This window comes from Anolis carolinensis, chromosome 6 (genome assembly GCF_035594765.1).
Source record: "Anolis carolinensis isolate JA03-04 chromosome 6, rAnoCar3.1.pri, whole genome shotgun sequence".
NCBI lineage: Eukaryota > Metazoa > Chordata > Lepidosauria > Squamata > Dactyloidae > Anolis > Anolis carolinensis.
In genome coordinates this window covers 113,357,164-113,384,148 of record NC_085846.1, presented here as the reverse complement: position 1 = coordinate 113,384,148, position 26,985 = coordinate 113,357,164, and the positions used below count along the sequence as shown (strand labels likewise).

Sequence of the window (26,985 nt, the reverse complement as noted above, 5' to 3'; positions counted from 1 at the left end):
AGAGTAATGAGCCAAAACTAACAAAATGAATCTCATTACCTCCTTTTCTTAAAGGACGAAACCTTTAAGAAAGCATCTCCTGTTGTTGGGTAATCACGACTGCATTCATTGTCCTTTTGCCTCCGCTGCTTAGACTAAAAGCCTTTCTTGATTTTCAATTCATGGCAAATTAAAGACCAAACAATTGACTGTGTTGAAATGAAAGAGCCACACAGAAATTGCAAAGTGGAAGGCGGAGATAGTGAAAAGTCTGTTTGACTTAATGGTTGTTTTAAGTATTTTCATCATAATCATCCAATACATATAGATATAGAACAGACAATGGCAAACTTCGGCCCTCCAGGTGTTTAGGACTTCAACTCCCACAATTCCTAACAGCCTACCGGCTGTTAGGAATTGTGGGAGTTGAAGTCCAAAACACCTGGAGGGAGGGCTAAAGTTTGCTCATGCCTTATATAGAGTTGCAAGAGACCCCAAAGGTAGGCTTGTGCACAGATTCGGAGTAGTCAATTCTCTTTGGCCAATCTGGCTTTTTTGGCTTGGCCAGATAGCCATAATAGCAAGAACTAAGCTGTCACGTTTTCTCATCCATAACGGGACCACATGGCAGCCAATCATGGCTCCTCCTCCCCTATTCAGCATCACAGTTGCATCCTGGCTTCAGTGATTTTTTTGGCTAGATTTCTGGCTTGGCCTCTCTCTTGAATCCTTTTGATTTTCCTTTATTTTCTTGATTATTTTTATTTAGTAGGACTGACTGGGAATTAGGAACTTATGGGACAGGTAGGTGGGGTGTGTGCACATGTTTGGGGGCTTGGAGGGTCCCCCTTTTTGCTTCTTTTTCTCCTCCCCTCCTCTCTTTCAGAAAATACTTCTAAAATATTAATAATAACAATATAATAATCATCATAATCATAATCCCAGCCAGCAAAAAGAAAAGCCTCATTCTCAGAAAACTACTACCACCTAGTTACCTCTCCTCTAGAGTAGAAAGTAAAAACAGCTTTAAGAAAGCATTAAACCCAAAGCAGAAAGGGGGGAAAAGGCACCCGTCCAGGCAGGGCCTGCAGTGCAAATCAAGAGAAAAGAGGGCTTTTTAAAGGAAGCCCAGGGTAGAATAGCTCCAAGTCATCCCTCTTCCTTCCCTGGGAAGTTGGAAGCCTCTCTAAAATGCCTTGGAAATCTGTGTACAGGGAGATAAAGCTTGCACTTGCAGTGCCTGTGTAGTCCCTGTCTCCTCTAGAGTAGAAACAGTTTTAAGGAAGCATTAAACCCAGGTCTCCTCCACAGACCAAAAGGAAATGATCCCAGAAAGAGTGGTATCTTTAGCCCTTTCTTTAAACTCAGGCATCCTCTACAGACCAAAGGAGAAACGATTGCAGAAAGTGTGGTATCTTAACTCTGATACTTTTTAATCTGGTCTTAATGAAGGATATAAGGACAAATGATGCCATTGGCTAAAATGACAGGAAGGGGAACCTGGGGAGCCCCCCACTGTCGCCAATAGGCCAGAGCTAGTAGCCATATTTTCTGGCTACAGAACAAAAACAGCCATCCGGCTACCCGCCCATTTTCAGGAAACGCGAAAACAGATATGGGGTATACTGGTGTCCAGCCAGCAGAAATGGATCGAGCCTCACCCAAAATGCACAAGCTTACCCAAGGGACATCTACTCTAACCAGGAAGAAAGACACAATCAAAGTACTCCCAGCAGATGGTCATCCATCTGCTTAAAATCCTCCAGACTCTGCTGAGATAGAGATAGAGATAGAGATAGAGATAGAGAGATAAGTGACCCCAGCAAATGGAGATGACTGAGTGTAGTAAGCAATTAATTCATAAATTTCAAATGTCCAAATGCCTTGGTATTTTCCCAGAAGTCTTTACAACTCTGTGAAGTTTGCCTTTGTAGTCAGAAGGTCCATGACTCCACTTTCAGCATCTCTAAGCAGAGCTCAGGAAAGTTACGTTTCATCAGCTGCATGGCATGGGACCTGAGTTCACAGCCAAGTAGAGGCAGTTCGTGAATCCAACTTGTTAGACTTTCATATGCCATAAGGTTCTTTGTTGTGTTGACTGCAATGCAATGGGAAATTCACATACAAAGGGAAAGTCCTCGTGAAAATCTGTCCAAGTGTCCATACTTTGCCAACAGCAGAACCAAGAGCATGCTGGGGATGTGTGCCGTATATATGCAATTTAGTTCAAAGTATTTCTTTTAAAATATAGATCTGAATTGGATAATATGTAGAATAGTTTTACATGTCAGAGAGAGAAAATGAAACCACTTTCAAGACACATTATTAGACAGTCATAGAGAAGGCAAGATAATAGTTGAAGAAATAAATCCCTATCCAGAGATTACGACCAAGTTTGCAGATCAGGCTGAAGGGTGCTTCAACCTGGATAGCGAATTTAGCAATCTCTTGAAGAGGAAGGATGCAATCAAGTTTTAAAGAGCCTAGCTCTTCTCATCAAGACTTGGGGTGAAGTCACTTGATAAAAATATTTTAGCAATTATTTTTTTGTTGTTGTTCTTGGAGATGATTGCAAAATCTACTGTATATCTAAATCACTCTCCAGGACTGGAGAAGTCTTGCGCTTAAATGTGGTTAACTCTCATGCTGTTCGGTGAGGCCAGCACTCTTTGGGAAAGAAAGTTGAAGGCCTTGCAAAACTACAACTCCCATAATCCCATCTGCATTGAGCCATGGCTGTCCAAGTGATGCCAAACTGCATTAAATCTTCAGTGTAGGTGCAGCCTTTAATATATGAAAATTCAATGCAATGGCCCAGGAGGTAGTCAGTTTTGCAAAAGAGGGGGAACTGTTTACTCAAAGGCCCACGGAGGTCTCATTAGCATCCAAACACAGCAAAATGGATGATTTGCTCAATTAAAACTAATAAATGAGTCGAGTGAATCTCATTTGCCAATTCCCTTAACCTTCTTTGCAAGCAGACGGATAACAAAGCAATAAATATGGATCGCACCCAGAGGATGAAAATCTTAGCAGGTTGGTATCACTAATCCATCCTAATCGAAGCCACTTGATGGGCGACATGCTCCGTCCCCATTATCCCTCCCTTGCTTATGGAAAACCCGGCTTCATGTTTGCCAAATAAAGGTGGTCTTTATGTAACTGCGCTCATGTTATGCAAATAGCGCAAAGGATCTCATCAGTGGAGAAACATTTTGTCTTCTGGGCAGATGCTGAATACGAATGTTGAACAAGATTAACATTAGATTAATGTTGGGAACATCATAATCTGTTCTGAATGATGAATACTGAACTGGGAGAAAGAAGTTCTACTTCTCTGTTGTCAGTCTAGAACAGTGGTTCCCAACCTGTGGTCCATGGACCACCATTGGTCCCCTAGCACTAAAATATGGTCTGCTGTCTCACCATTACTACACTGTTGACTGGTCTCGCGAAACTCTCTTATAGTGCCAAACTAACGGGGATGGGAGGGAGAGGCTGACTACCCATGAAAGGCAGGCATGACAACAAGCCTCCTGACTGCTGCTTCTCCTCCTTCCTCCCTTCCCCTGAGCGGAGCCGGTCCATGTGATGCCTGGAAATGGGGGTGCCTTGGGGTCTTCGTTTTTAGGCCTGTTCCAGAGGTTATTTGGGGTACTGATTGAGAAAATTACATTGGATAGACCACATCAGCTCTAGATTATTAAATATGGTTTTCTGTGTGCGAGCAAATGATGACTACTGGATGGCATATGTTCTGTATCAGAAACTGGAGCTGATGTGGTTTATCCGATGCAATTTTCTCAATCACCACCCCAAATACTCAAACTGAATCTAAAATTGACTAAAACTGATTCGTAACCTTTATGGTACTAATGTTGGAAAGTGGTCCCTCGACAAAGTGGTCCCTGGTCAAAAAAAGATTGGGAACCACTGGTCTAGAACCTATTCATATTTTACTAAAGTAAAGATGTGAAGACCTGTTTTGCATCTCAATTAAGAGAGGAAAGCAAGGTATAAATATTATTAATATTATTACTATTATAATAATTATTGTTATTGTTATTATTATTACTTTCAGATCTCAATCAAGATGCAAAACGGGTCTTTACGTCTTTATTTTAGTAAAGACGTTGTTGTTGTTGTTGTTATTTGCCTGCAGATTTCCAAGCAAAATAATCACTTAATAGCCTGAGTATGGTGGCAAATTTTTGTTGATGAAATGGTTTGACAAAATTATTATCCTGTTTTCTACCACCACCAAAAAGGCTGAGGAAGAGGAAGGAGATAATTCAATTAAGGCATTTAGGTTTTGAATCAGGTCCCTAAGTCATAATGCCTTGGAAAAGCTATTATTATGTTTATTATATTTACGGAGACAAAAAGAGGCTGGCCACCTTGCACAATGTATCATTAATAATTCCAATTTGAAGAAGACGCATAATGGCAGAGGAACCCAACAGCTTCTATAGCAGGCATGGGCAAACTTGGGCCCTCCAGGTGTTTTGGACTTCAACTCCCACCATTCCTAACAGCCGGTAGGAATGTGATGGAATCATAGGATCTGCAGTTTGGTGCGGCATCAATATTCTTTGGCATAAAAAGCTAAACTTGTCAAACTCCAACTCCCAGGATTCCATAGCACTGAGTTATGCAGTTCAAATAGTCTCAAACTGCATTCATTCTACAATGTAGATGGGCCCCAAGTGTTTTCAGACCCTTTGACAGAGTCCTGTATGAACCAGCCCCATTGCCTTGAGCCCAAGAGGGGTGCCATTAGGACGTTTCATTCTTTCTTGGCTCCTCAAATGAAAAGGGAAAGTGGAAGAACATATAATGAATGTATCCCTGCCGTCACCAAAAGGGAAACCATCTGCAGATTAGGACGGGCATGTTATACGATCACCCTGTGCATAAACAGAGAAGCAGACCAGGCATCATTGGGAGCCATAAGCCTCAAAATCCTGAGCCTCTTATAAATATGAAATATGTATTTTCCTCTTCTCTGGCAGGGGAAGGAGCAGGCTGCTGCAAAGATAGGAATCAAAGGGGATTAGAGTGGAGCAAATCTGAATTTCCAAAGTACATCTGTCTGGTTTGCTTGATGTGTAATGTAACCTGTGAAGCAGAGAAGGGCAGACTCCAGGCTTGTAGAGTCTCCTGGTGTGAGTTGAGCAACCTTTATAGGAAATTCTGAAATCACAAGTTGGAGTCACCTTGTAGGCATATAACAACATTGGTTTATCCTGTCCCAGGACTGCTTTCTAGATATCTATTCATAGAATAGTAGAATAGTAGAGTTGGAAGAGACCTCATGGGCCATCCAGTCCAACCCCCTGCCAAGAAGCAGGGATAGGTTTCAGGGCCAATTTTCCAAGAATACTTGCTGCTTTCAACTGCCCTTTTTTCGTGTCAGGAGCAACTTGAAAAACTGCAAGGAGTCCCAGTGGCACAATGGGTTAAAACCTTGTGCTGGCAGGACTACTGACCAAAAGTCCAGCGGTTCGAATCTGAGGAGCGGGGTGAGCTCCCGTATGTCAGCTTCAGCCTCCCATGTGGGGACATGAAAGAAGCCTCTCACGGGATGGTAAAACATCCGGACGTCTCCTAGGCAATATCCTTGCAAACAGCCAATTCTCTTACACTAGAAGCAACTGGCAAATGGGAAGAAAAGGTATATATATTCCCAAGCATCAATCATAAATGTACTCTTAGATTGTTGATCATTTTTTATTCTAATAACACGATTTTGCTGGGTTATAAAAGTCAGTTTCTTATTAGTTCTATCATAAAAACATGGGAAAATTTTATGAAGCTGCAAAACTTTTGTCTTTACGGGAAGGACATCTTGCAGCAAATTTTCCTTTAGTTTTTTAATGACTATCTCATCATAGAGTCTCAACCAATTCAACCTAGTTTGTGGCAGCCACAAAAACAAAGTTTCTGGATTATAATAACTACTTTCAAAGTAAGGACCGCACAAATAAACAGGAAATAACACTTTCAAACCAGGAACATAATTTTTTTCAAATTTTGTTGCTGTAATTACTTAGGCGATCCCTCATTGTCTGAGTATGATGGCCTTCCAAGTGTAGTGTCTTGATCTTGGATACATAGGTGACTGTAGAGCCCTATTCTTGACACGCATGTTCTTCCACAGTGAGGACATCGGTTTCCAGGTAGAAGGCGGTCCCAGGCAGGGTTGGCTTGATGCACCTTCCTCTTGGCATGTTTTCCCCTTTCGCCCTCCATTCATGCCTTTTAAAATTCCACAGCACTGTTGGTCACAGCTGACCTCCAATTAGAGCGCTCAAAGGCCAGGGCTTCCCAGTTCTTGGTGTCTATGCCCCAGTTTTTAAGGTTAGCTTTAAGCCCATCTTTAAATCTCTTTTCCTGTCCACCAACATTACGTTTCCCGTTCTTGAGTTGGGAGTAGAGTAACTTCTTTGGGAGACGGTGATCGGGCATTCGGACGTGGCCAGTCCAATGGAGTTGATGGCGTAGGAGCATTGCTTCAATGCTGATGGTCTTTGCTTCTTCCAGCATGCTGACACTTGTCTATCTGTCTTCCCAAGAGATTCGCATAATGCAATATACCAGGTTAAGACAGAAGTGAGCACTATTTCTCAACCAACAAAAGCACATTGATGGCACACCGGAAATGGCATTATGTCCCTTGACTTTCCAATTTTTGTTGCTTCACATCCCCAAAAGCAAGGGAAAGAATGCAAAATGAAATGCTTGAGAGGTTGGGTGTCTTTTCAGTAGTTTGGCATCCCTAAAGCAGTTTTCTATGGTTTGTGGTAAGAGAAAGAAGGTAAAATGCTGCACCTGAAAGGCATTTTGAGTGCATTTTTATTGAATTGAGGGTGGAAAAATTATCCAGAAAGAAGTAAACCATGTGAGGAGGTTTTGGGGGATGTCAGGGGAAATCAGAGCAGCAAATGCAGGTCTTGGAGACTGTATTTTGCCCCGTTTTCCCCACCCCTGAATTAAGCCACCACAAATTGAGAAAAGTCTTAAGTGTGTGAACTTCTGAAGTCATGCGTGCTGTCTCACAATGCCACTCAGCAGTGAAAAAAATGGATCATCTTGTCAACAATCTCACAATCACAGAAATAATGAAAAAACAACCTAGAAATGGATCTGGCTTCCTTCAAAGCCTCAAGGGTCCTTCAATCTCTTGCTATCATTCCTAAGGAGGTTTCACAATGTGACAATCAAGATCCTTCATCACAACAATATTGTCTCCAGCTCCACTGAGCTAAGAGATGAACAGCTGTTATCATGACATGGCTTCCCTTCTTCGTTGACAAAGGAAGTTTTGAAATAATGGTCAACAGGTGTTTCTCCTTGGAATATTTAGAATAAGAAAGCAGAAAAAGGTATCAGCTTGGTATAGTGGGTTGAGCTTTAGATTATGACTATGGAGAGTAGGGTCTGAATCCCATTCAGCCATAGAAACCTGTTGAGTAACCTTGGCAAGTCAAACTCTCTCAGCCTTAGAGAAAGATAACTATGTAACACACATTTTGTTCCTGGTTTATAAATGTCATTTCCTAATTAGTTCTATCATAAAAACACGGAAAAGGGTCATCATTAAGTCAGGAATGACTGAAGGCATACAAAAAAAGTATGGCTGTGATGTGATTTTTATTTTTTCAACTGCAACCATGTTTCAAATACGCTTTGACATATTTCCATCATGTTTTTAAAATATTATATTTTTAATCCTTTGCAAACTTAATCTTTTAGCTCTGCTAGTGTAGCAATTGGTTGTTAACCACTTCTTTTGCAAAAAACCTGCTCTCAAATGCCAAGAATGAGATGCTAAAGCAAGTCTTGACAAGCACAGCCCTCTCCTGGAAACAGATTTTGCACGGAATTCCAACTTAATTACCTTAGTAGCACAATTGATGCAGAGAAGTGTCCAACTTCAAGGCTACACAGCAAAAAAAGTCCTAGGGTGCCTGTGTACTGCTGCTCCTGCCCTGGGGCAATTTTTTGCTTCTATGTGACAGAGAGGTGGATTTGATGAAACTGCAAGGGATTTGATCTCTTTCTCAAAATGTAACAGAGGCCATTGGTACTTCCAAACCTGCAGTACCCTCTGCTGGAAATATGGTACAGTACATCATGGAATACATGTACTTTATATCGGCATGATATAGAAAGACTGCACAATGTAATGATATGAGTGTTGGGACTATGAATCTGGATACCAGGCTTCAAGTCCCCACTTGTCCAGGAAAATCCACTGGGTGATCTGTAGTGAGTCACACACTCTCAGCCTCAGAAAACCCCATGATAGGTTCACCTAAAGTCAGAAATGACTTGAAGGCACACATCATGAACAGAGCCAAGACTCAAAATTACTTGTAGAGTTGTAGGACTGCTGTGTACACATCATTCAATCTGCTTGTTGTTTTGTTCTTTTAATCATTTTGTTTTTTCCAAATACATATTTTTCCTAAAGCCTTCAACTTCACCAGGCATTCGCTTCAAAATGGATTATATAGTCAGTGTTGATGCTCCCTTTGTCATATTTCTACAAATGAAATGCAGAAAGAGGTCCTGTGTATATGGGGGTCGCACTCCCATAAGTATTGGGGTCTCAGGGAATTTAGGTTTCTAAATATCATTGCCATCATCTTGAATTAAGGAAAAAAAACGGTATTGTCAGTCAATGCAATCCCTTTTGAGTTTGATTCTTATCTCTTGTGCCAGTGAATTCTACAGCTGAAATATGTAAACAAAGTATTTCCCTTAAAAGACTGATGGACAAAACCACTCATTGAAATGAACAGACGGAGCATTTAACGGCAGAGGCAATACTAAAGATCTCTCACTAAAAGGAAGCCTTAAAAGAGACAGTCAAAGCAAACCAATGTGGCTGTTTTTTCATCCATTTTAATTGTGGTTATTGGAAATGACTTAAAATTAGGCAGCAATGGATGAGGGGGAAGGGGAGTAACCGGAAAGTCCCTGGGAGCGCTTTGAAGAATACACATGATAAATTTTGTATTACATGAACAGTAAAAAGTGGATTTCTTCATAAGTTTTCAATTTCACGTAATTGGCTTTATTCCCCTATTGTCTCCTTTTTGCCAGTTTCTTGTCCCTCAAAAAGTGGATACTTGGCCTCCACATCAGACCAGCTTATGTGACCATTTGCAAGGTCCCGGACTATGACAGGAAGCTCAGAGATCTGGAAACAGGAAGAGGAAGCAGACTTTGAAGAGACACATTTTACTTACCAGGAGGGATAGAATTCTAACCAACATAATATCATGTTCAATCATCATCATCATCATCATCATCATCTATATCCCTTTTTCTCTCTAAAATCAACTCAAAGTGGCTCACAATAACATCAACACAATACAATTAAAACCTAATAATATATAGAAACAATATGGAATTAAACCTGAGCAGTATTGAAAATAGATAAAAGCCTTAAAACTGATCAAAAACCTATTCATAGCTATTAAAACCCCTCATGGGTCTGTAACATTTGAAACTGGAAATAGGATCACATGACCTGTACAAAAGGACAATACAGAAGGACCCAAGACCTCTTGAGTTTTTTGAGCCCTTCTTCTAGAATTCCCCACTCCTAAATACATGACTGGGCAGGACTTTTTACAAATCTCACCTCTTGGAGCTCCTTTCCATTTTGGGTTTGCCATAGACTCCTAAATTTGTGCCAAAGTTAGCATCATGCAGGTCACTGATCATCATTTTATTTGGCTCATGTGGCCCTCAGGTATCAGTAAAAGTGTTTAAAAGTTCCCAAATGCCATCTAAGGACCCTACAGTTGCATTTTTGCAATGTTTTGGTGGCTCCTGGTCATTTTAAGCCTTTCAGAAAGTTTTTGCTGTACCATTCTGAGAATGGCCTAGAGCTAGGATTGAGCATTACTTTTTGAGCCTCTCATTGACCTGTCGTCATATATGTCCCGAGGATCCATTCACACACACCTCAATCCCGCCCCCGCCCCCCCCCCCCCCCGCCCACAAGCAAGAACATCCCACCTCGGCCCGGATCTGGCGCATGGAGTCGCGATCCCTTAAGGTGGCTGTGTGCGGCGTCCTGTTGACAGTGTCGAAGTCAATTGTGATCCCAAAAGCCACCCCGATCTCATCCGTTCTGGCATAACGCCTGCCGATGGACCCGGAAGAGTCATCCACTTTGTGGGAGACTCCGTTTCGGGTAAGAGCTTCCGCTGTTGAAAAGCAGGAGGAAAGGAGGACAGTTCTTACTGGCTTGGTGAGCCTTTGACAATGGAAGACACGGGCACAGAAGACACATGTTTCCTAAAATGCAGCTAATAGAAACTCCGCACCAAGTACAAGTCTATTCGTCTAGGAAGTGCAATTTTTAGTTTACCTCTCAGGAATCAAAGGAAAAACAACATGTATTTCAAGGTAGTAGTGGGTAAACAGTTGTCAAGTTGCTTTGGGCTACAGTTCCACTGCCAGTGTGGCCAAGGTAAGAGGAATGACAGCTGCAGTGTATGATATCTGGCAAATCAATTGCTTCTTTTCTTGGTTTCAGGGGCACACAACATGTAATGCAAAATAGTAATATTAATAGTAATTTCCCCAGGTCGTTGTGAACTAAAGTGCAAAGGTACCTGGTGTTTGTCCTAATATCAACTGGAGAATAAAAAGGTTCCAACGATAAAAGGGAAGCAGGCATCTGAACTAATTGGTTCCCCAGTCTTTTTACTACCTGTTCTGGGACTCAATAATGAAACAACTAGATTACAAGTACCTATTCAAATTACTTCCTCCATCAAAGATTCAGAATGGATTTCCAGGCAATTACTGCTGGGAGGAAGATGTAAATCTCCTTTCCCCGTAGTTCCTCAACGAAATCCCACTTCCAAGTCCTGCAAGTATCAGAGCTACTCACCTAGTTCCTTCACAAATGGCATGAATTCCTGGTTTTGGCTCAAAGGAAGGACAGAGCATTTGTATGGCGACACAACAGCAGGGAAGCTGAAGTACTGGAATAAAAAGAACACAACAGAGATAGTTAGTAGGAGGGAAAGTAAGTAAAGAATATCTCAAAGCTGGGAATATTGTAACAACCCCCCCCCCCCAAAAATGTGTGAATAAACTGACAATATTCATGTTTCCTTTTGATGTTGACATTTTTTCCAATGCTCAGAGGGAATCTCTTTCCTTGCAATCTAAATCCATGGAAAGAGATTCTGCATAAACATTAGGGGGCACTTCCTAATGCCTGTTCAACATTGGAATGGACTGCGCCATCTCCTCTTTTGCCTGTCTTTAAACATTCATCAACTCTTAAGAGCACGCAAAATCCTACCGTTCGTTGCTCATCTCCTTCCCGGATGCGGAATGTATGCTCAAATACTGTATACATGATTCTTCCAATACCAAACGAAGGCTCAATTACATTGGGAACTATTTCTTCCACTGGAAACCAAAATAAGATAGAAATATTTGTTTGGAGACACCCCAATGAGCCTTTACCAGCAATAACAGGGTCCTAATTCTGCAGTGGTGAGACATGAGAATGCCAAAAAAGACAATGGACAACTTCCTACTGGGGATGCTTTAAATGGAGAGCCTGTACTGAACATTAATGATCAAATCAACGAAAATCTATCAATTTGTCTGTACCAAGCATGCACAAACATTGTCCCTCCAGGTGTTTTGGACTTCAATTACCACAATTCCTAAGCCAGTAGGAGTTGAAGACCAAATCACCTGGAGAGACAAAGTTTGCCCATGCCTGGTCTATACTAAACCGCATGCAGACAGCAGTAGCCATGGAATATATAATCCAAACAGAATCTGACAGCTTTTACAATGCTCCCAAATTACTGGTAGCTAATTGGTAGCCGAGTCCCAAATTAAGAGAAAAACAGAATATACCTATAATCCACGCAATAAACCAATAAACTTGAGAAATATCTGCCAAAATGACCTTAAAAGATAGTTGGGGGGGGGGGGGATGTTTACCATGCAACGTCTTCTGGAATCTCTTCACGCTGACCATGTCCTTTGTTAATTGAAAGGTTTTCCCTTCTGTTTCAATAGTAAATTCCCTACAAAAGAAAAAGAAAGAAAAGACATTTCAGTACCACAAATAGTACTACTAACCATGTGACATCTTCAGCAAATTAATGTTAGCCTTATTGCCAAGAATATCTAGATATTTTAACAAATGAAATGAACTCACAAGGTTTAACACTATCTATAGATGGTATTATTGGCAGAAAAAAACGGCCCATTATAGGTGCCCCAAGGTGAAATGATAGGGTGAACAAACAGAAGGACAAAACTTACCCTTTTTCATTCAATAGTTTCTCCATCTCACAGATGTAACACTCATCACAGATGGAAAGGTATTCCAACACTAGCTTGGCATCCTTCTTATAAGCCTTGCCAATTGTTCCCTTATTTGCCTCAAATTGAACAACATTTGCTGTTCTGTGCAGGGAATGTTAAGGAACACAAAAGAAAGCAGCAGATTTGTCTAATAAGTCATGCCCTGAAAATTAATACAGCTTCTGCTACCACACTATTATTTGACATTTCTTTAGGTAGGTTTATCCTAAGTGCCATATAGAACAAAAGTACTTCAGGGTTCTGGTGTGAATACGCAAAGCAAATGGGGTCAGAATACTTCCATACAGCCATTTTTGTTGTTTATTTTTCAGTCACTTCTGACTTTTCGTGACCTCATGGACCAGCCCACGCCAGAGTTCCCTGCCATGCCAAACAATATATAAAGTCCATAAGGTCACAAGGAGAACACAGATAACAGAACATTGCATTACAGTATGTAAAAAAAATTGAAAGATTTTGTTCTCAGTTCAAAAGGGTTATTTCCTGATTTATTGTGCAGTACTTCCTTTCTGAGTATTTGTTATATTCCAGATACTTCATTTTTGTAGCTGCCACAAACTATGTTGAATCCCTCCCACAAGACCAGCTTTTGCAGTTTAATAAACTTTTCCCATGTTTTTATGATAGAACCAATTAGGAAATGACATTTATAACCCAGGGACAAAAACTGTGCTACACAGTGTAGCACAAAAAACCATAGAAGCCATTACAGTATGGCAATGGCTCAAGAACACCAGCCGCCCAAGAGAACAATGGCCTAGTAATATACATTGTATCAACCTAATGACCACATTAGTTTCACTCCACTGAAAAAAATTCCTTAGAATAATTCATTACTTTTAAAAAGCTAACCAGGAGACACGACAACTGAAAGGCCTCCTTTTCACCATATTTTAGGTGCTACCAGGACAATTCCTGGCATACAATTGATCTTGTGAGTTGACTATCCCCATTTCTTCTTACAGCACATAATACATCAAAATATTCTATGATGAGTATACGCAAGCTTTTCTTTTCATTCAGAAGGTCACTTCCAATGTCAGACTCCTTATCTTGAAATCATCTAGAAATCAAGAGTCTGACAATTGCATCCTTTGCAAGCCTAGAGAAAATCCACAGCGTTCTAGTGGCTAGTCTGAACAGGTCACCATGAAGTAATAACATGCTATCCAGAGCACAGGGTCACTCTTAATCCAAGTTTCAGCTAACATTCCTAAGACTTCATTAGGGAACCTTCAGAGCACCAATTTAATCTCAAAACAGAAAGCCATGTGGAAATTCCTCTTCAAAATCTATTATTAGGATCCAGAGACCTTCTACGCTCAATTCACCAAGAGAAAAAATTGAGCTTGCAAAATACTGGTTTCATTTTCGAAAGGATATGGGTTCCTTCAGAGGCTTCTCAGCTACGAGAGGAACTTTGGTGGCTCTGGCGTGGCAGGAGAGGTCATAGCAGGAGCGGTCAGCACAGCCAACAATTTCAATCCACCCCTGAAAAAAGCCCAAATTGCACTTACTTGCAATGCAGGATACATTTTGAAGTACCACTGAAAGCTGACTGTAAGCTTGACCTATATCTGGGATATCAATTTCACCAGGCTTCTACGCTTAAGTAGCCCTGTCCCTTCATGACATTTTCCCAAACCACACAAGGAGTGTGCATAAAAACAAGTTTGAAATAAAACTGGAAGACGTGCCTCATGATGTGTGAACCAAAAATATGGAGTGTGCAGCTTTGTGTGAAAGTCTTTAAAACTATTTTCTACTTTTAAGAACCATAAGGAGTATGTTTGCAAATTTAGGTAAAAAGGATGGAATGTAACCATACCGGTACTGAAACAGCAAGAAACACGTTGTTCCTGTCTTGGATAACAGTTTCCTGAACTCATTTTCAAATCACAAGTACCTCCATACCTCAAGAGGCAGTTTGTCCAAAACTAAACCTAAAGCCCTAGGACATCCTATTGAGACAGCAGCACCTTGCTGCTCTAGAATATTTTCAGTAAGGAGTAAACTCCATTGCTCCTCACTGACCCTGACCCCAATGAATGCAAAAGCCTCCTAGCCATCAAATCACTTACATAGGATGTTTTGGACTCTGCATCCCAGCAGTCACAGGCATAATGAGCCATCTCGTTCTCCATATGCTGCCGGAAGCGCAGCATGTTTGGAGAGATGCCGACTTTTACAAGGTAGAGGTAGATGCGGCCAATGAAGTAACCCAGCACCGAGTTATTGATTACACCCTGAGAGGACAAAGAAGATTCAATGATGGATCAATAAAGGTGGTCAAAAGTTACTACTATGAAATAATATACACTGCCGGTACAGCAAAAAGCATGTGTGGTAAATATAAGACACCCTCAACAGTATTAAATAAGGAAAACTGGGTTAGGCAAAATTGTCAGAAATATTCCGAAAGAATACAAATGCAAAGTTGATCATAAAACAACACTCAAAATGCACATGGTGGTGATTTATTTAGTCACCCCCCAAAAAGCATTTTTTTCCCCTTGGCTTGATAAAGATATCGCCATTAAATGTATTTCTGGTTTCAAATGACATGATTCAGAAGTGCAGCGGGAACTCACAGATTAAACATGGCAAGGTGCAAAGAATTTAGAAATCCCTAGTTGTCTGACAAAATTCCTAATTCCAGGGTTTCTTAAAGTCAGGAGATATTGTGCTTATTTTATTTCTGGAGAATTCAACAGTCAATTTTGTTTTGTTTTGTTTTTTTTTAACTGGTGTAAACATACATTTTTAAAAAACGAGAAAAAAATAGCCAAACTCTGAGCCCACCTAGGCCTGCACAAAGCCAAAAAGGAAAGCCAACAACATATCTTTCAATGTGTTACCTGCTCAACAGCATCCCCCAGGCGCATGACCCGAGCAGACTGTCCACTGGTCTGGGCCTTGGAGGAATACAGGAGGATGTGGAGATCTGCTACATTCTGGAACCTGGGGTGATCTTTCTCATTGGGATCCACAAAATGCTCAATTTCTGCCATGGTAAATTCTCTAAAACAGAAAAGAGAGGTCCAAAGTTGATCAGCTATTCTGTTTGACAGGTACTTATCCCAAAAAAGATAGCACCTACACACTTTGCACAACACAGTCCATATACGTGGAAGCCCTATCTCAAGACATCCGATATCAAGGCCACCCCTGACTAAACAATGCTGAGGTCACCTCAGCACAAGATTTAGGGAGATAATAAGGCAGGGATGAGCAAACTTTGGCCAGGTGATCTGGATTTCAACTCCTGCAATTCCTAAGAGCCTATCGGCTGTTAGGAATTGTGGGAGTTGAACCCCAAAACACCTCAGGGTCTGAAGTTTGCCCATGCCTGTACTAATGCTATATCAGGACAAATCTAGCAATTCAAACAGTCACTATCCAGCCTCGTTCTGGGAAGCTCTGGTTCCCTTTGTTTGTCATTCAAACACCCAAAAGGTCAAGGAACTATATACATTATACAATCATTTCCTCTTTTAGTATAAAACATATAACTAAATTGCACAGCAACAACTGTGTAACTTCTGAGTGATCCTATTTTACTTCTGCACTGATTAACAAAGGATGCCCCAAATATGGAAATGGTGATAGTGCTTTTTAAAGACCCTGTTTTAAATCAATTATTTAAATCACTATTTATCTTTGTAATTTAAATCGCCCTAGCTTGAAAAGAACCCACTCACATGGGAGTGGAGCTAAGTGTATGGCGTTTCACAGCACACACCTTAGTAATTATTAACTCCTCCATTTTATCTCCATCACTACATGCTTTACATTCTCTTCTGACATGAAAGCGATGAGGGAGGAAATGACAATGTGTCTGGAAGTCTGAGGATTTCCCCATGAATGTGGAATCCCTTATTTATGGGGAACCTGATAAAGTTAACACTGGAAAGTTTGCGTACAGCTCTACATGTACATTAATACAGATCAAATTTAAAACTACTAAGACTATACAATATCACCATCTTGACTGATAAAAAGGGAAGATCATGACATGGGGGACTGCAGGAAGACTGTATGAGGACGGTTCAAACAGTCTTGATCAATATATTTTCTCTGCCATGACTAAATGTAGAAAATCCCTTTTCCATATTCTTGTTCAAAAGAAAATTCTTGCAGTACCTGACTCTGATGAGGCCCGAGCGAGGAGAGATCTCATTCCTGAAGGAATTTCCAATCTGAGCCGCAGCAAAAGGCAGCTTGCCTTGGTTGAATTCCAAAAGGCGTTTGAAGTTCAGGAAGATCCCCTGTGCCGTTTCTGGCCTCAGATAACTTCAAACATAGAAAAACAAACAGGATACTATTAATAATGACTAGGAGGGAGGAAAACAACTTGGCTGATAGCAAACATAACTAATTCCCATGAAAACAGACAATATAATGGAAGCCAGCCCACTTGGGATCGGCCTGAATTTCTATCTAGGCTGACCTTAATTGACTTGGCTGCGATGAAGGCTCATGTCCTCAGCCTTCAGCTACCCTTTGCAGGCATGCTCACATTTATGCCAAGGCCAACACTTCCAAATGGATCCACATTCTTGCTCCTACATTTGGATCAATAGAAATTTGTAATCCTCTGGGTGAATCTGTGGTATGCTTTAGCCAGAAATTTCCATAGAGTTGTGCTGGCAAATACCAAGAGAAAATAGCTTTCTAAATTTCTGTCTGCCTGCATGTCTCTGATAACCTCTGCTTAAGCTGCTAGGATTGTTTTTGTGAGAGGAACATCTTGCAGCACATTTTGCTCTAGTTTTTCAGTGACTATCTCATCCGAGTCTCAACCACTTCAACATTATATGTGGCAGCCACAAAAACGCTTTCAAAACACTTTCAAACTAGGAACAGATTTTTTCCCCAATTTTATTACATAGTGTAAGCTTAAGAAGTAAGATTGTATGTTTTAATGGCCAGGCTTAAGACATCTATAGCTGCAGTCTTGGTTGTTCTTCTGACACTTTAACCCTGCAACATCAATGTTTGGATGCTCAACAGCTTTCTATTGAATGAGTTCAAGATTTCTCCAGAGCTCCTTTAGAGGAAGATGAGAGATAACTGGGTAGAAGCAGATCGCATAAAAACAGGAATACACTCTTTTGCGGCACGAGCCAGCATACCCTCACCAAGTGCAGAAAATGTCAGAAAGGTATCAGCTTCCATGCTTAACTTACCCTGGCATGTTTCCTCCTGGTCCAATAGAGGTCTTGAACATAAGGTTGAAAGATACAGGAGGAGAGAGATCATTTCCTGTAGTAGGAGACTTCACGTTGTAATTCACAAACAGGTCTGCAAGCTCTTCCTGGCCGTAGTTGTCCAGCTAGAAAAAAGAACGGGAAAGACATTCAGGTTAGCAATAAAAGTGACAGTGGGATCTATTTTCTACCCATCTCACCATATCAACAACAGAAAAACAAACAGAGTCACACAAACATATATAAACGGTTTTCACTTCTTGACCAGTTATGTCTCATTTGATTTCAGAAGGTAAGCAAGGTTTGGTTAGAACATGGATGGAGACCAAGGAGGGAATCACATATAGAAAAGACTCTGAATATTAGAAAACTGCCAGGTAGAGTTGACAATGCCACAGTGCAAGTGAGCTTCCATGCTCCTTATAAACACAATCCTATTTCACAGATGCATAGAATAATACAGTTGGAATAGACCACATGGGCCATCTAGTCCAACCCCCTGCCTTGCAGAAATAGCACAAAGTATCCCTGACAGGTAGCCATCCACCCTCTGTTTAAAAGTGTCCAAGAAAGGAGCTTCCACCATACTCCAAGGCAGACCGTTCCACTGTTGAACAGTTCATACAGTCGGAAAATTCTTCCTATTGTTCAGATCATAGAATCATAGAATCATAGAATCATAGAATAGTAGAGTTGGAAGAGACCACATGGGCCATCTAGTCCAACCCCCTGCTAAGAAGCAGGAAATCGCATTCAAAGCACCCCCGACAGATGGCCATCCAGCCTCTGCTTAAAAGCCTCCAAGGAAGGAGCCTCCACCACGGCCCCGGGGAGAGAGTTCCACTGTCGAACAGCTCTCACAGTGAGGAAGTTCTTCCTGATGTTCAGGTGGAATCTTCTTTCCTGTCATTTGAACCCATTGCTCCTAGTCCTAGTTTCAAAGAAAGCAGAAAACAAGTCAGTCTGCACCCATCTCCTTGGCCAAATCACCAACTGACCTGCGTTAGCACATTCTCCATCTCAGTCTTTTTCTCCGCTGTACACTTCTTGTCAGACATCAGCTTCTGTAAGTGAGCTGCAGAACAAAGAAAGACGGAAAAATCAAAGCTAGCAGTCAAGTCATCAAAATGAAAATTATAAACTAGAGCAGCCGTTTTTCAAACAGGGTTCTGAGGAATTCAGTAATGACAGAGAGAGGGCCCTTAGCTGTCACAACTGACCTTCCCTTGTAAAGTACAGTCCTAGGGAAATGCTGGGCATCTTCTAGGTCACAGTCTCTAGGTCACAGTCTCAGTTCAAGAATGTGACAGCAAGACCAGACAGGACTAATCTGTAAACATTAGTATATCCCCATTTTCCTACAGAATGCAATCTATATTTGCAACTCAGATGTGAATGCATTCATTCAACACCTCATGGCAAAACCAGCTTCAGATTTTTAGGATTTGAGGCAGAATTGTTCTCAATATAATGGTATCCACTACCATTATATTTTAGAATCTAGGTACAAGGTACAAATCAGAATATGAATGCATGTCTGAATTTTACTAATGCACAGGTTGCAGTTCCCCTTCCTATGTCTTTATGCTATAACAAGCATGCTTATGGAGCATTGCCCCACTTGGGACCTTTAAAGAGAGGACTTTGCACAATACACAAATCTTCACAAATCTTCACTTTCTTTGGGATTTTTATCAGAATTAGCAACACATCGTGTTTAATAGTTTGGCAGTTTTAAAAGCTGTCCAAATGCAAAATTAAATAAACTAACACAGAAAGACAGACATTAGGACAGACTAGGAGGAATAGTCATGTGGCAGTAAAATAACAACAAAAACAACCAGTCTGGCTGCACCTTAGGATAGACCTTAAAAACTTTCAAGAGGTCTGTTCATCAAATCATCTCTTGCTGAGACAAGGTAAGCCAATAGGATACCATATATCCAACCAGTCCTACAACACAACATACCTTTAAGGAGATGATCAGCTCGAAAACACTCCCCATTTTTTACATCCTTCACCATGAAATCTGCAAATTTGTCTACATGGCCAGAGGTCCTAGAACAAAAGAAAGCAAATTTGTCCTAAGCAATATCAAGACATCTTCTCAACAATGTATATATAGCAGAAGACAATTAATAGTAAAAACAAGCAGTATAAACAGGGAGTCCTCGACTTACACTCATGTTGGGAGTGTTGCTATAAAAATACATGTGGGTATAGTAACACAGTTTCACTACATTTTCCCTATTTCTAGATGAGAGATTGAAACTGAGGAAAAGGCTATTTGCTTACTATCACCGGGTGAATTCGGCATAAGTAACACATTCTTAGTCCCCTCCCCAAAAAAAACCCGATGATACGTTTGCCATAGGGCCTCTGTAATTCAGAAACAACTTGAAGCCATATAGTAACAAGAATATCCTATTACATTCTATTTCTCTCCCATAAAACCTCTTTCAGTGCATCTAAAGGAATATATAGATGAATACACCTGAAGGTTCATCCCAGAATAAGTTAGTTAAGTCTGAAACATACTACTGTATTCCTCCTGTCTATCTTTACATTTTATGTTAAACTAATGAAAAACAATGGGATTTCCAAGCAGTTTGGTTACTATTGCAAAGGATTTAGACACATACAAAGCATCTAGCACTTACTTCAGAACAGACTCTGGTGTGAGCATGGTGCAATCGATCTCAAGAATCTGCTCTTCCTGGATGAAGTGCTGCCTCCAGGCTTGAATTATGTTATTCTTCAAAGCACATCCAACTGGACCAAAATCATACAGGCCACTCACACCTGCAAGGCAAAGAAACCGTGATCTTTACTACTAACATTTTTCTCTGTGACAGCCAGATCAAAGGGTCACCCAGAATCCTCACCCTGAGTTTACAAATCTTGCAAATTTTGACTGTCTGTGAAGTTTAAACAGAATGAAAGTTTGCCTGAGTCTCTTGAACTATTAGATTAATCTCAGCTTTTCATCGCAAACAACTGCAAATAAGCTCCTCCAACAAGATAAGTGGCCAAACAAATCAAGCAAATGGTGAATGATTTATTTTATTTCAATAGAATATCTTTGCAAAGCTGGATGTGGCAAAGGAAAAAATGTAAAGGTAAGTCGTATAATTATGTTACCAAATGTTTCTTGCTTACATATTACAATTTTAACATAGCTTCATAATCATATCATATTTTAAACATAGACTCCTAGATTAGAAATGTACTCACCAGAACTCTTCAAAGTCCCTCTGAGGACAGCTTTTACTTGTTTTATAATAATGTTTGTACAGATTGTTCTATACAGGTGCTAATGTAGTATTTCATTATTGTACTCATTCAGAAGAATTCATCTGAACTTAATCTAATGAAGATTTACCAAGCAGTAAGTCCCATTAAACTCAATGAATAATACTCACTACATTTCTAGTACATTTTATTGTCTCATCTTTGAAAGTGTCTACATTTTTTCATGGCTCCTCATTGGCATCATCCACTTGTTAATTATAATAGTATAGCAAGATTAGTTACGTTTTATGTGATGAGACCAGTGACCTACCACAAAACTTTTAATGATACTCATATTTCCTTTTTGTTGCTCTTATCTAATGATTTCTATTTTTACTGCTTACTTTATGATTCAGTCTTCCATTTAAATCTATACCTTGCATTTTATTAGGGCCAATGACTAGAAACTTGAGAATAATGATCTGAGAAATATTCTCCAGAGATCTTAGAAGATCAACTGAAGTCATTAACTGTGTACCTCCATAAATAGAAAAAGCCTGGTCATAGAAAAATCTTCGCTTCAGGGTATCTTCCATTTTTGCTCTGTCCACTATATCATCCTTAGGCTGCAAAGCAAGTTCCTGAAAAACAAAAGTAGGATAGTGTGTGAAGCCAATATGAGTTGTGTCTTATCCTTGTAACACTGAACCACGGTTTAAAGTAACTTGTTCATTTGTTCTGGGAAAAAGAGAAGAAACAAAAGGTATAAAAAATTGATCCCCAAGACTCACCTTTGCTTCTAGCATTCTCTTTCGAGCCTTGAGTTCAGCCACTGCTCTGTCTACATCCACCTGAGGAGCCTTTTCTTCCTTCAATTTTCGAACAAGTTCTCCCTAGAAGAATTGTCAACAGGTCAGATATGTATTCAGTTCGAACAAAATACCATAAATTGTGGTACAGGCTGTTACTGTCAAAGGGAACAGCATTTCTCAGCCACTTAAACTCCCAAAAATGTGGATCTGAAGGGAAAGGAATTTCACAATTATTTTCTTAAAATGGTGGAATTGCCCAAGGTGAGATGGGGAAGAAGATTCCCATGGAGAAACACAACTGTGAAAGGGAACAGAAATCTGTGAATGGGAACAGAAACTGGGCTATTTTCAGTAACTGAGGGGCTCTCCAGTAGCAAATGTATAATTCAAAAACAAAGAACTACAGCAATTAATTACAAGCACTATGTTAAGTTTGGCTTCAATGGAGAAGACAGAAAGATCTGTAAGACTAAATCTCAGACTGACAGCTTATCTTACCGCTTATGTTCAAAAGTACTGGAAGCTTTCATGCATGCTTTGCCAAAGAAAAACAGTTTCAGGTTCAAACTGTAACGTCTGTTAGGTCCCAGATTCAACCCATATCTGTCTGCTAACATCCATAATACTTGTCATTTCTGCATTGAAATCCCTGAAATATATGCTAAAGGCCAAATTGTCCAAGTAGAATTTTACAGGATGATGCTATGTGGAGGAGATGGGAGTTGGAATCAGCATGCCAGGAAGTTAGCTCAGGGAGGAAATTATTGGGAGATGAGGGGACATATCACAAAATTATTTTGTGTCTATTGTCTGAGTCCATGGAAGGAACTGTCAAGAGGAGATATTATTCTAGTTTGATGGACCAATACACTTCTTATCTATCTGGGGCATAACTACCAGTTTAAAAGAACAATCAACCCCATTACCCGCCAATATTGTCATTCCTCTGTTTAGTGTCCAACTTTCCCTTCCTAATTTTCTCTTACTTTAAAGCCAGTGTAATTCAAATCTTTAAAAAAAAATTCCATGACAACTTGCAACTATCTGCTCCACAAAAAACATAATAGGATTTAAAAATGACCGGTCTTTAAATCTTAGCATTTCACTCCAACAAAGTATATACATTGGAGGGGGGGGGGGGGTCATATACTCAAGGAATCCCTGGTTTTACAAGATTAAAAACATCAAGGGCAGGGGGCCAGATAAGAAACAGACCACAAAATGAAGTGGAGACTGAAGCAGAGGGAATAAATGCCTGGTTTCGCAGGATCCATTCTAAGAGTTAAATTTTTTATTCAAACTCGGCAAGACTGCAAGCTAACGTGGCAGAAGGGAGGGAGCAGAAGGATTCCCCAAAAAAAACCACACACACAACAGCCACTGGAAAGCACGAAAGAAAGAAGAGGGTTTTCTCAGAAGAAACCCCCAGTAACCAACTGCTGTGGGCTCCAGAACAAAAGAAGAGGAAGTTTGTCATGCTGTTACTAAGTGCGAAAGGGAAAGAGGGACCTTGTGGCATGTGCAGCTTCAAATGACAAGAAAAGGAGATTCTCCAGCTCCAATTGGGAAGGGGCACAGAGCGGGATAAAAGCAAGGGTAGCCGCAGTTTACATGAGAGAACCTCAATGAAAGTGAAACAGAGCAGCACTGATGTGGCAGATTTCACTGCAGCTTTGTCCCGTATGACAAGGGAAGGGATCCACCCCTCGACCAGAGCAGCTTATTGCATCAGGCACTACTGCAGAACACAACCCGCCCAGCCTGCATGATCACAGGATCAAGGAGATCACCTCAATGGTGTACATAAAATGCTTCGGTTTTCTCAGATGAAGGAGGAAAGGCTCATTGGCAGGAGTCATCCCTGCTAATTTTAGCCTCTTCCTCAGTAATTTCCTATCTCTTTAACATCCTGGGCATCGCAAACTCCCTTTTTACCCAAGATCTTCATTTTAGCAATTTCCCAAATGAAAAACCATTATTTCAACTAAGAGATGCACCACGTTTGCATCAGTGAGCTACTGAGATCTTTTTAAAATGGTAATGCCCGGCCAGTGTAAAATTCCATTCACAAAGAGTTAGAATCATAGAAACAAAGTTGGAAACGACCACAAAGGCCATCTAATCTAACCCCAGCTCCCTGTAAACAAGTAATTGAGGATGATGTATGATGATGATTCACAAAAACCAACGCCTTTTAAAATTAAGACACGCCACATCCACTGACACTTAGCAACATCTTTTGTACATAACTAGTTAAACAAGAATACCAAGAAAATTTTATCATGTGAAGCAAGGGACAGAAACCCAGGCTGTTATGTCCCGAAGACCCACAACTTTAAGAAGAAAAAGCTATGCTAGATGAAGAAAGAATGAGAAAGTTGAAGCCCAGTGCTGTATTGATTCTGTTATTGCCTACACTCAAGTCATTCTGGCATGGGAATCCTATACTGAACCTATCACATGGTTTTCTAGAGCTGGATGTGTGGCTTGCCCAGGGTCACCCTATGGGTTTTCATGGCTGAGTGAGGATTCAGACTGTGCTCAATGGAGCTGACTCTTAGGTAAGTGTAGACATGATTGCAGCCTCAGTTCTGATAGGACAGCAACCGCTGTAAAAGGTGTACAGGGAGGATGCTACAAATAACCTCAGTTCTGTGTAAAATGCGGGTTCTCATTATTACGCTCTCAGGAGTTCATAAGTGTTCCTACAAACTAAAGAGAAATGGGAAGAAATCCTATAAAAGAAGGTGGTAAAGCAGAGCCCTGGCAAGTAAGCAGGGATGACAGATCATATGGTACTGAAACAGAAATCCTTAAGTTACTGTCATGAAAAATAGGTTATGAGAAGGGGTCTTTCAGTGCCATAGGATCCAGTGCTTCCCTAAAAAAACAAAAGGAGTTGGAAAACTATCATAAGCACAAAGCCTGCAAGCCACCAATGTAGAGCATTTGGATTTCTAGATAAGGGATACTCCACCTGGATAATGCATAAAATAATCATAAAACTAACTAGCAAATAATAGCCATGACCCTTCCAAAACATTACATTACCCCCAAAGGAGCCCCTCTAGGGCCTGATCTCGAAGAGACTATATGGGCCATCTAGTCCAACCCCCTGCCATGCAGGAAAAGTACAAGTAAAGTATCCCTGACAGATGGCCATCCAGCCTCTGTTTAAAAATTTCCAAGAAAGGAGCTTCCACCAGACTCCGAAGTAAAGAGTTCCACTGTTGAACAGTTCATATGGTCAGGATGTTGTTCCTAATGTTCAGGTGGAATCTCCTTTCCAGTAATTTGAACACATTACTCCCAGGGTCCTTCCACACAGCCATATAACCCAGAATACCAAGGCTTAGATAGAATATCTGCTTTGAACTGGGTTATCTGAGCACACATTGCCATATACTATTACAGTTTAAAGAAAAAAAAATGTGGGATTTTATTCAGCTGTGTGGAAGGGGCCCTAGTCCTAGTTTCAGGGGCAGCAGAAAACAAGCCTGCTCCATCTCCCTTATGACACCCTTTCATATATTTATACATGGTTATCATGCCTCCTCTCAACCTCTTCTGAAGGCTAAACATCCCCAGCTCTTTAAGACACTCCTCATAGGGATTATTCAGGGTCTCCAGACCTTTGACCCTTTTAGTTGCCCTCTTCCTGTGGACACCTTCCAGCTTAGAGTCAATATCTCTTTTAAACTGTGCTGCCCAGAATTGGACACAATATTCCAGGTAAAGAGGTCTAACAGAAGCAGAATAGAGAAGCGCCATGACTTCCCTCGATTTGGACACAAGACTCCTTTTGATGCAGCCCAAAATCCCATTGGCTTTTTTAGCTGTCAATCTTGGCTCATGTTACACTTGTTTTCCAGGAAAACTCCAAGATCTTTCTCACATGGACTGTTGTGAAGCCAGGCATCACCCATTCTGTATCTTTGCATTTCATTTTTTCTGCCTAACTGCCTCATCACACCAGAGCATGGATCTACTTTAAATCCGGTTTCTGCCTTCTGGAGAATTCTGGGGTTTGTAGTTTGGTGAAGCCCAGGACCTGTCAGGCTGAGCTGTTTAAAGCCTCCTCCCTAAAGTGGATTTAAAGTGGATCCATGCTTTAGTGTGGTGAGGTCCTAAGTGGAGTATCTTAAATTTGTCCTTGTTGGTGGCGTAGTGGTTTAAAGCCTTGTAACTTGAAGGTTGGGTTGCTGACCTGAAGGCTGCCAGGTTTGAATCCCACCCAGGGAGAGCACGAATGAGCTCCCTCTATCAGCTCCAGCTCCATGCAGGGACATGAGAGAAGCCTCCCACAAGGATGGTAAAAATGTCCCCTGGGAAAGGATGTCCCCTGGGCAACGTCCTTGCAAACGGCCAATTCTCTCACTCCAGAAGCGACTCAAGTTGCTCCTGACATGAAAAAAAAATATCCTTGTTGAAATTCATTGTGTGAGCTTTGGCCAATCATCTCCCTACTCTGTTAAGGTCATTTTGGATTTTGATCCTGTCCTCTGGATTATTGGCTCTCCCTCCCAATTTGGTGTGATTTGCATATTGGATGAGGAAGCACTCTAAACCTTCTTCCAAGTCATTAATAAAGATGTTGAACAGAACTGGACCCAGGAGGGAACGCTCTTCATGGCACCCTTTGGGATCGATCATTCAACTAATTACAGATCCACCCAATAGTAACCTTGCCTAGCCCACATTGGACTAGTTTGCTTGCACCAATAGACACTATATGCAGGACATGTTGTGCTTCGTAGGCCTGGAATGCCCTTCACTGCCTCTTGGGCCTGCTCCATCCATCCCCAACCAGGGCCTTTCCTAGGCCTGCCTCCGCTCTTTCCTCACCTGCTGCCGCACCGCCTGGCGGAGCGGGGCCAGGAGCGCCTCGGCGGCGGGAAGGCCGTCCATACTGCCTCCAAGGCCGGGGTCTCTGGGGTGGGAAGCCTTGCGGGGCCTGCGGGCGGAGTGAAGCAGCGCGGAGGCGGCGAAGGGAAGGAAGGAGGAAGCGACGGGCCGGCGCTTGCTGAGGGCGAGAAAGAGGCAGCGGCTAAGGGGCCACGGCATGGAGAAGCAGCGCCGCCGCTGGAAAAGGACGAGGCCCGGCCCCCAGCATGATGAAATCCCCGGCCGGCTCGGCCTCCGGCTCCGCCCCGACGGAGGAAGGAGACGCCCTCTCTCCCGAGATTCGACACTGCATCAACCACTCCACGGCAGGCTTCGTTTTGGCCCTAGCGACCGTCTAGGCCGCGCCGGGTTGCTATGGCGGCGGCCCCGCAACCAATCAAATCGCCAGTGTTGAGTCCTCCCCACCAATCAAATCCCTTCATTTCCTACACTCTGCCGCTGTGGGGCGCTGGAGGCTTGAA

General features: G+C 41.4%; 1 protein-coding gene across 1 annotated transcript; it reads right to left on the bottom strand.

Moving 5' to 3' along the window:
* Positions 1-8,873: 8,873 nt before the first annotated feature.
* Positions 8,874-26,831, bottom strand: gars1 (glycyl-tRNA synthetase 1). The gene is made up of 17 exons (XM_062984306.1): positions 26,465-26,831; positions 21,599-21,700; positions 21,346-21,448; positions 20,237-20,378; positions 19,546-19,634; positions 18,575-18,651; positions 17,556-17,701; positions 16,510-16,659; positions 15,225-15,387; positions 14,448-14,612; positions 13,745-13,857; positions 12,304-12,444; positions 11,977-12,062; positions 11,318-11,427; positions 10,898-10,991; positions 10,015-10,205; positions 8,874-9,187 (listed from the first exon to the last, which is right to left on the bottom strand). Exons 1-17 carry the CDS (start codon positions 26,681-26,683, stop codon positions 9,062-9,064), a joined length of 2,217 nt encoding a protein of 738 aa, XP_062840376.1. The 5' UTR covers positions 26,684-26,831; the 3' UTR covers positions 8,874-9,061.
* Positions 26,832-26,985: the final 154 nt, after the last annotated feature.

Excerpts from the sequence above, each read along its gene's own strand:
- gars1 (XM_062984306.1), bottom strand. The coding sequence starts at position 26,683 with ATGCCGTGGCCCCTTAGCCGCTGCCTCTTTCTCGCCCTCAGCAAGCGC. Across the intron at positions 21,449-21,598 it reads AGAGAATGCTAGAAGCAAAG|GAACTTGCTTTGCAGCCTAA; the intron begins GTGAGTCTTGGG and ends TTTGTTTTTCAG. Across the intron at positions 12,445-13,744 it reads CCTCTGAAGGAACCCATATC|AGCAAATGTTGTTCAATTTG; the intron begins CTTTCGAAAATG and ends CCTGCACAGAAC.